Source organism: Electrophorus electricus, chromosome 4 (assembly GCF_013358815.1).
Source record: "Electrophorus electricus isolate fEleEle1 chromosome 4, fEleEle1.pri, whole genome shotgun sequence".
Classification (NCBI taxonomy): Eukaryota; Metazoa; Chordata; class Actinopteri; order Gymnotiformes; family Gymnotidae; genus Electrophorus; species Electrophorus electricus.
Window position 1 is genome coordinate 17,972,951 of NC_049538.1, and position 10,297 is coordinate 17,983,247.

Below are 10,297 nucleotides of genomic sequence, written 5' to 3' on the forward strand. Positions count from 1 at the left end.
CTCTCTCTCTCTCTCTCTCTCTCTCTCTCTCTCTCTCTCTCTCTCTCTCTATATATATATATATATATATTAGTTCTCGCGCATTTGTCTGGCTCAACCCCAACTACTTCGCTGACTACAAAACGTCATCGCACAGTGCGCTCCTACATGGGAATGTTGATGGGATTTGAAGTTGACTTGGATCTGAGGGGTGACGTAGTCTGTAGACGCTCGTTCTCCCAGAAACATCCTGGAATTTCAGTCATGCATTTTTTTGCCGCACCGATTGGATCCCGCAGGGGCCGTATAAGCGCCTGGCCAAATGACTGGCGTGGTTGTGCGTCAGGAAACACAGAAGGTCCTCCCCTTGTATGTGTTTGCTACTGCCCCCTTTCTGCCCCCCCTCCCTTCCTCTCTTTCGGCATTCCCCATCCCCCCCTCCTCTCTCTCTCTCTCTCTCTCTCTCTCTCTCTCTCTCTCTCTCCCTGAATGCTTGTGTTTCCATACCGTTTGCGAGCCGGAGGAGGAACCCGCCAGCTCTCACGTTCAGAGGAGAACCAGGCCGCTATTGAACGGAGAGAAAAACCGTCGCGCACACATTCAAAGGAATTACGGAAATCTTTAATTGCACGTCGGTAAGTTGATTCGTGTATGTTTTTTTTCCGAGATTCCTTTCTTAATGTTCTCGTCCAGATGTTCAAACCTAAAAAAGTGCGATTCGTGTTAAAAGGCAGCGGAGGTGCAGCGCGAGCTTTAAAGGTAAGTTAAGTTATGAAACGTAAGCAAACGCGTGAGGGGGGGAAGGGGGCTCTCTAAGTATCGGGGCCTTCACTAGGAGTTAATAAATGCTATTTATGTATTGACAGTTGTCCGATAACGTTAGATCGCATAGGACGCCTGTCTGCGATTGATTATAGACCGTGACAGCTTCGCTTTCGGAGAGTGTGCACCGACTTCTCTCCGTTCCCTCCTCGTAGATTTTGAATGCCATGGAAGAGAGCGTTTCAAAATGGTGTCGGGATCCCGTTTTTGTGTCTCTGGCCGTCGTGGAGTCCCGTTTATTTCTTTTGAAGCAATCAGCACGCTTCGATCACATTCAGCAACACGCACGGTTTAGCTGAGAAATGCTAACCGCCAGCAGCGACCCTCATTTTGCTGAGGATATCGGGTTGCGCGTTGGGCCTATTGGAGCTGGCCAGGAAAGCTCAGCATCTTTTGTTGATTTCAGTTTCACTGTAACCATGGGGAGTGATTCATCACAGTTCAGACACACATAATCGTCGGTAATTTGGATAGTTTAAGGGCTTACTGGGACTTGATTTCTGTGAGCGGCTAAATAAGTACATGACTGAAATGTCAGAAGCTTCGGTTACTACTTTGACTTAAGAGATGTGAACAGCCAAAGACGTTCATCAATAACATGTCAATAACATTGATTATTATTTATGTGACACATGTCACGATGTGTCTCAGGATGGGACTGAAATACTTCTTAATTGGTTCCTAAGTGTACATTACCAGTCAAGGATTGCGGAGCAGATTAGGTCACTGTATTGTTTAGGCATTTGGTCTTCATCAGTGGACATGCATTTGTGTGTGTGTGTGTATGTGTGTTGGTGGTGGTTACAGTGTAATGTAAATGTTATTTTCATTATAATTTTTATTGTATGATATAAAAGGGCATCTAAAGGTCAATTGAAAATGTACCTCAAGATGTCATTCATGCCGTTCCACCTATAACTTTCAAGACTGACTGGAAATAGTCACCTCCCTCCCTTCTCATTAACGGCTGTTATTCATCATTAGTGCTGAGAAATTCTTAAGATTTGAAGATGTGGGGGAGTGTTGAGATGCGTGTCCATGCTTCTGTGTGTGTATGTGCCCATGTGTCTATCTGTGTCTGTTTTTTTTTGTGCGAGTGCATGCGTGTGCATCACTTCTCAGGTCGGTCATGGTTATGTGGTCCTGGCTTTCTCTGTATCTGCTGGAGCCCCATCCCCCTGTTTACTTTCTGTTTATCAGAGTACACTTCGGCTGAGTGGGTAGTGTGGTTGTCTCTCCAGGGGCTTTTGTAGTGAGGCGTTTGGCAGAGAGGGAGTTCTGTATTAATCCAATAGCCCCTTTCCCATAATAGAGGTAGGAGTTAGAACGGGGCTTTGAACAAAAGATTCTGCGTTTTTTTGCCTCCACTCCACTGGGGGCATGTTCACCACTGGACCATTTGTTCTGTTCTCCCTACACACACACACACACACACACACACACACACACACACACACACACACACACACACACACACACACACACACACACACACACACACACACACACACACACACACACACACACACACACACACACACACTGCACCCTGAGGGTGTGTTGGTTTCCCCAGATAACTGAGAGCACAGGATGTTGTGGGATTCTGCTTCATGGCTTTGGCACATCCCCATTAAGTTTCTGTCTCTTGCGTTCGGGTTAATCGTGCTGTCTCTGTGAGACAGAGGAGCTTGTGAGCCGCTTGTGTCCTCTGGCATTTGGGACATAGACCAAAGCAACTGCAGAACCGCTTTTTCATCCAGGAGTAGGTGAACCCTTTGAACAAGCCAACAAATTATTTCAGTGAATCAAAAGTGGCTGCCAAGTATTCTAAGGAGAAGGTCAACTGAAAGTGATTTGTTGGCTCATTTATGAATTGTCTGCCCCTCTTGTGCAGTGATGCTGAGTTTATGGTAAAATTGCACATTTGGAGTACTTATGTAAACACAAACAGCTTATGTATTGTCACTTCTACCAAGAAACGCATTGATAAAAATGTAAAGGGGCTGTATATAAAGGGGAGTTATGAAGCGCAAAATATCCATTTAACAGAGTTTACACGTATTTACAAAAAAATGCCATTTATGCTATTTTGGGTGTTGCATATCAGTGGGACAACTTCACTTGCTTATTTGTAGTGATATGGTGATGCTTACACCTTGTCACTGGAATCTATGGAGGGTGTACTGAACAGGGGCTGGGATCTCCCTCGCTTCTCTCCTTCTCTCCTCCTCTCCCTCTTCTCTCTTTCTACCCTCTCTCGGTGTCTTATACACACGCCATCACTGCCGCATCCTCTGTGGTCCTCCGTCTCGCACCGTGAGCAGTGTCAGCATGAGGAGTGTTTATTGTGGTGCACGTCAACCAGAGAAGTGTCAACCGGGTAAGTTAGGACAGGGCTAGAGCCGGATCAGGTCAGGGTCAGGGCTAGATCCGGATCAGGCCAGGGTCAGGGCTAGCGCCGGATCAGGCCAGGGTCAGGGCTAGCGCCGGATCAGGCCAGGGTCAGGGCTAGCGCCGGATCAGGCCAGGGTCAGGGCTAGAGCCGGATCAGGCCAGGGTCAGGGCTAGAGCCGGATCAGGCCAGGGTCAGGGCTAGAGCCGGATCAGGCCAGGGTCAGGGCTAGCGCCGGATCGGGTCAGGGCTAGCGCCGGATCAGGCCAGGGTCAGGGCTAGAGCCAGATCAGGCCAGGGTCAGGGCTAGCGCCGGATCAGGCCAGGGTCAGGGCTAGCGCCGGATCAGGCCAGGGTCAGGGCTAGCGCCGGATCAGGCCAGGGTCAGGGCTGAGCCGTGGCTACAGAGCACTGCGTGAGACTACAGGAGCCCGCAGCCTATGCAGTGTCTCCAGGATTCAGATATGATGACTGTGTGATGGACAGCTGTCCCCTCCCCTCTCTGATTATAAATCTCTTTCTCTGTCTCCATCTGACTGTGTTTGTGTGTGTGTGAGAGAGAGAGAGAGAGAGAGAGAGAGAGAGAGAGAGAGAGAGAGAGAAAAGCATTTGAGGTCACCGTGTATGGGATTATTGTGTCTTGCCTGTAGCCAGGCCTGCAGTGTCACACTGGGGTTTATGAAGAGGGTGCCGTTGTTGGAGGAGATACGGATGTTGGTTCAATCAGGTGTCTGTCATGTGTTTACTCTCAGGAGTAGGAGTGATTTTACTGTGGGGGTGATCACGGCATTACGCCTGGGCCCTGAGGCAAACACACACGCTTACGTGCATGCACACAAGCTCGTACCCTTGTGCTCGCACATATTACTGGATCCTGCTGGCGAATTGGCTGGCAGTAAAACAGAATTAGCACGTCCGCACTAGCTGTCTGATGGGCTCTGTGCTTGCTGGGCCGCTCCAGAGGTGCTAACCAGAGTCTCAGGGGTCTGTTGCTACGGCGATGTGTCCAAGGGTCAGGTGCTCTCTTTCGCTCATTACATTGTCATGCTTCTGTTGCCGACAGCAGCGTTTCTCACACAGTTGGGCTGCTGTCTTAAGACCGTCAGGTTTTGGTCAGATAACCTAGCTAATCAGTTTGTGTGTGTGTGTGTGTGTGTGTGTGTGTGTGTGTGTGTGTGTGTGTGTGTGTGTGTGTGTGTGTGTGTGTGTGTGTGTGTGTGTGTGTGTGTGTGTGTGTGTGTGTGTGTGTGCGCGCGCCCGCGCCCCTGTATGTGAGAGTGCTTGTGTTTGAGTGCCTGTGTGCGCACACTGTAACATGCGTGGGTGGCAGTATATGGACTGCCAAACATGGTTTTATTTAGCATCACGCTCTGCACTGGAAATAACCAGCCAAAATTCACTCCCTCTCAGCCAGCTAAAGAATGCATCAACCTTTTGGTAAAGACTGATGTGGCGATGGAGTGATCGAGTCTGATACTTCTCCAGTGCTGATGCCCACAGAATCACCAGATTTCACACCAATCACCAGATTTCACATTGTGTACTTGGAGCTCCGCTGACCAACCTCGAGGTTTGTCCTCCGGTGTTCTGCGGCTGCCAGCAAATCACGGCCCAGTAAAAGTAGCCCCTTTTTGCTCTTAATAAAGCCGCCTCGCCTTTAACCGTCGGCTGTTCGGTTTGAACGAGTGGCAAGGTAACTCCGGCGCAGCATGCATATATATCTGTTGCTCTTGTCCGTATCGTGCTGCACGGACTGTTCCTTATCCGGGAGGACGAATGAGGGAGGAGGTGACGTCCGGGCTGGTCTACACCCCCGAATTCCTGGGTTGGTTTTTTGCGCGATTGGTCTGAAGATAATGGACCACGGAAAAACGGAGGTGGTGGCAGGCAGGAAGACAGGCTCGCAGGCAGAGTAGGCCTGTTTAACACCCAGGAGGGCTGTGAAGGTGTGGGGGTGGATCTCGTGGGTCACTTAAAACGATGGCATTTTCTTTGAAGAAACACACTCCCTGCTCCCACTGCTCTCACTCAGGTCCTATAAGTGTGAGCAGGAAGAAGGCGGGTGGATTACGTTATTCCAAAGGGCTTAAGTGTGTTTGAGATCATGTGTGCAGGAGTGTTGGCAACACATCGCTGCATTTTTTTGTTGGGGTTTTTTTTTTTTTTACATGGACGTAATGCGCGGCTGTGAAGTGCAGGTACGTTCGTAATGAATTGTCCCACTCAGCACTGACTTTCGCTCCTGCACCTGTATTTGAACAGCACGTGATTAGTGTGTCCATGACCGGAGTTTCTTTTTGTCTGCTGTATGGTTCTGTGTTACTTTGACCCCATTCAAAATGGCGTTGGAAGTCTTTCAAGTGCCGCCGTTAAGTCCTGACAACAATGAATATGAAACAGAATCGCAACACCACACATCAGGGAATGTAATGCGTGCTAGATTGCTCTACGATAACGTGATATATGAATAGATATTCCCAAATCCTAAAAGAATTCATTCGCCACGTGTTTCTTGAAATGCAGTTATGCAAGGGAGAAATAATTATGTATTAAACAGCGTAATGACTAGTCAACATCACTGGCATTAGCAACATAAAAAAGTAAGTGTCCAACTTTCTGTTTGGAGAAAACAGTACGACTTAAATAATTAATCATTCACCCAATGGCCGGCTCAGTGACAGGCTGGTCGGATTTAGGAATGGTTAGCAGAACTCCACACAAACATCAATCCCCATTCACGTGCTCACTTACACGCGGAGAATGTTGTCTCTCCTTTGCCTGGTTTTGAACTCGAGCGACTATATCGTGAACGCCCGGTCAGATCAGGCGTGGAGAAAATGATGACCTTGAACAATGAAGGGAGGGGGTGCAATTGAGAGATGGAGAGACGTCTGCCACCCGCCCTCGGACGTATCCTTCTCTTTCCGGGGTGAAGGGTACTGCAATGGTGCTCGGAGATCATGGCCAATAAAGGTCTTGAGCCACGTGAGTGGCGGTGTCGAAAAAAGATGCTCAGAAGACGCCTGTAAAGCCTCCAAGTCTTTCTGAGCTTGCTGTGGATCTCTCAGCCCCCTGTGGTGGTCATGTCCATACGCTGCAGCATGTCTGAGGCGGTGGCGTGCAGGTTAGCTTGTCTCTCCCACAGAGTACACTCTTCTCACAGCTGGACCGCACAGCAGGGCTCGTTTGGGCTCTCCAGCACAGACGCACACATGCACACAGGGTGCTAGTGTGTGATCGCTGGTGCTTGGTCCCTCTCACAGAGCTCCTCTTTAAGTGCTACTCCAAATTATAAATTATTCAGACCGTCCAGTCTTCATCCCCCTGTTCTCTCTCTCTCTCTCTCTTTCCCTCTCTGTGCGAGTGAAGGATGAATCTCTCAGATCAGAGTGACACAGAAGGGAAGAGTACCTCCTGTGTGTGCTAACACAGAGACACAGGAACTGCTCTCTGTGGTTTCTTCCCCATGTGAATCCACACAAAGAGAAGGCAACACGCACATGTGGAGACAAAGAGAAGCAGAGACTAATTTAGGTGAAATTTTTTTTAGAGATTAATATTTTATCAGATTAGATTAAAGGATTAATTATAGATTAATAATAGTAATTTGTGTTCACTGGCCTCTTCAATTTTTCTACAATTTCTCACATTTATGTTTGTGAAGTTTTCTCAGTAACAGTAAAGCATGGATGATCTGCCCTGAAGGATGTGAGGGAACATGCATGGTGTCCTAGCCATGAGAGTTACTAAAGCTGTGTGTGTGTGTGTGTGTGTGTGTGTGTGTGTGTGTGTGTGTGTGTGTGTGTGTGTGTGTGTGTGTGTGTGTGTGTGTGTGTGTGTCTCTGTGTGTCTCTGTGTGTCTCTGTGTGTCTCTGTGTGTCTCTGTGTCTCTGTGTGTCTCTGTGTGTCTCTGTGTGTGTCTGTGTGTGTGTCTGTGTGTGTGTGTGTGTGTGTGTGTCTGTGTGTGTGTGTCTGTGTATGTCTCCATGTCTCTGTCAGTGTGCATATACTCATATGTCCCCGTCTTCCACAGCTGTCCAATTACACTGGAAATGCATGGCGTGTCACTGCCTCATGCTTAATATCATGCGTGTAGGTCAGCAGCAGTATGGGAAGAGTGTCTTGCGTGTGAATGCATGAGTGTGTATGCGCAAGTGTGTATGTGAGTGCTTGACAGGATGATTTGTGTGTGTGAGAGAGAGAGAGAGAGAGAGAGACAGAGACATGCTGGGTGATCTGGATTTAAACTGACATTGTGATCATTTCCACCATTTCCATCACGATTTATTCCCAAGAATCTTAATGATTCAAATGGGCCTGTATTTTTTGTATTATGTGAGTCCCTATTTCAGTTTATTTTTCTCACAATATTATCCAACATTATAGAATGTTTTTCCAACATTTAATATATACTTTCATGATTTTTTTAGTGTCGCTAAAAGATTATTAATATGTGTTTTAATTCCATAGTTGTATATTTTCCTACATCAACCTCCACTATATGTTATACGTTCAGCACTTTGATCCTTTCCTGGCATCTGCGTCTGACGGTCACTATGATTTGAGATCAGATATTCTCCTGTTCACTTTGTTTTCCGTTTTTTTTGTTTGTTTGTTTGTTTGTTTTTATAAAAGGGAACGATTTCAGTTTCTCCACCCCCCCTCTGAAAAAGCTGAAATTCCTGTTCACTGGTGCTTTATTGGCATGGCAAATATTCCCAAAGCTTTGATGAAGTAGTTAATATGGTAAACAAGCGGTAGAATAGATTTAAATAGCAAACAGCAACAGTCCTATTAAAATTATTGCTTCTACTGCTGCCTTATTAACTAATATTACTATTAACATTATTATTATTATTATTATTATTAACAATAATAATATTACAATAATAATATGATGATAGTAGTAGTAGTAGCAGTAAGAATAACAGTAATATAGATTAAACTGTGAGCATGTGCCTGTGGGTCTGAAACTGATATCTGATTTCTCTGTATTTGTGTGTTACCTTCTCTGTGGGTCTCCATCCTCACACGGTGAAGGAGTCAGTGAGAATAGTCCGTTTCCCTCTGACTTAGAACAAAAAAAAAAAAAGCAGACAGACAAGATGGTCAGTGTCTCCTTGTGGACAAACAGCCTGTCTCGGTTCACTAGCCCTGGCTTGTAGTCTTACTAGAGAACATGCTGGGGCAAGATGTGTTTAAACACACACACACACACACACACACACACACACAGTCCAGGTGTTTAATACCAGTTCCAGCCTGCGGGTATGAGTGGGGCAGTGGAAACAGGGCTAACAGAAAGGTACAGCCATGTGTTCAGCTGTGAGTGGGGAGGGGATGAGATTTCATGGGTCGGGAGGGGAGGCTGAATTTGTCGCATAGCACAAGGCAGGAACCATTACACCGTTTAGCTGAAAGCGTGTCCCACGCTTTTTAGCATTCATCATCAAGGGGACAAACACTATACAACACAGACAAATCACCCCTCCCCCCAACACAAAAGGAAATCCAAAAGGGCCCAAATAAATCCGTTCAATGCAACTGGGAGGCCAACGCAAGCGAACAAAGAGGACAAAGGGGGAAAAGCGTTTGCAGTTTTTCCGAGTTTTCCCTGCTAGAGCGGCTCCCCTTTACCTGGTTGAAGATGAGGTGATGGACTATCAGTCCGTGAGCCGTGTCCAGTAGCTTGTAACCACTGCTCTGTCGACAGCACATGTCTGTAGTCCTTCAAGTGAAGGAATAAACAAACATTTCCTTCTTTTGTTTGTTTGTTTGTTGCCTCTTTGAGGTTGCCTCTGATTGGACAGCAGGGATTGCTGTGTCAGGCAGGGGGGGCTGCTGCTGACTAGCATCATACATTCTTTTTGTGGACATGGAGGTGGTCAGAGAAAGCCCCCCACCCGACCAGAACCACGAGTGGCACATGTTTGAGCTCGATTGTTGGAGACAGCACACAGACTCCTACGTGGTCCGGAATGTTAGCGCGCCAGAACACACGGACTTTGGAATAGCTGCATGCAGTTTCCCGCCTTTTCGGCGAGTGTTTCTGACAGCATTTCCTATCAGTTTATCTCAGTGACACTTTTTTAGATACTCAAAAGTGCTAAAATATCTTTCATCATTTGTGCTTGGTTCTAGGCTGTCAACATTAGCCAAATGGCGTATCGCGGGACGGGGATAGAACAGTGTTGCATCAAATGTATGTCTTGGTAAAATTGGCAGTAGAGATGAACAATAAAGTGCAGTTTCCTTGGCGTGTGTCGGGTGTCCCAGTGACCTGGGGAGGCTTTGAAGAACAGGAGGCTAAAGACCGTTGTGTCCCTGCTGGAAGTCAGGATCACGGTTAACTCCTTCCACCACAATATTAGTGACAATTTTGGGCAAAATCATGCAGCTCATTGTGTAACAATTGATAATCAATTATATATGTGTAACACCGTAATTGTTCGTATAAGTATAATAGCTAAATCACTTGAGTATGTGTAACGTCAGTCACGTAGTTAAATGCAAATTGAAGTGAGTTCGACCTGTTTTTTGTAATCAATCTGTTTGAGTAAAAACGGGTCAGAGTTCATCCCAAGGTCACAGCTGGGTCACTGTGTGTGTGTGTGTGTGTGTGTGTGTGTGTGTGTGTGTGTGTGTATGCAGAGGGGGTGTATGTGTGAGAGAGAGAGACTCTATTACAGTAATTGTAGACTTCAGTATATGAGCAGCCATGTTGGAGAATTTCTCCACTAATATACACTCATATTTGTGTTCACTAATACGCTTGCAACCGTTGATGGTTCCGAACCTCTATTTGTGCGGCTTCCGCTGCGCCCTGCCGGCGCTCGAGTACGACGGAGCTTGTGAGAGAGGACTGAAGCAAGCCGTCCACGTGCTATTTTAAGACATGGCAGCCGAAATGACGGGCACCGCTGGCCCCACAGCCTGCTGGGATCAACGGCCCCTCCTCGCTCCCCCGTTCTAATTCCGACACTACGAGCCACGGGGACCGAGGAGGAAGCTTCGCTTCGCGTCGCGAGAGGAGGAAGGAATTGCATAAGCGCAGGCATAACCACATTCTTTCTTAAAAGAAGGGGGAGAGCGAGAGAGGTAGAG

At 47.1% G+C, this 10,297-nt stretch overlaps 1 protein-coding gene across 3 annotated transcripts in view; it reads left to right on the top strand.

The window, feature by feature from the left end:
* The first annotated feature begins 406 nt into the window (after nucleotides 1-406).
* fam168a (family with sequence similarity 168 member A) overlaps nucleotides 407-10,297 on the top strand; it is a 30,643-nt gene continuing 20,752 nt past the window's right edge. For 2 of the 3 annotated variants that reach the window (XM_035525687.1, XM_035525688.1), the window contains exon 1: nucleotides 408-614. Coding sequence is in view for 1 of the 3 variants with exons in the window: in XM_035525685.1 (XP_035381578.1) it covers nucleotides 469-614 (146 nt within the window). In the remaining 2 variants the exon portion in view is untranslated. Of the gene's footprint in view, nucleotides 615-10,297 lie in introns of all 3 variants that reach the window. The other variant, XM_035525685.1, reaches the window with a different exon arrangement.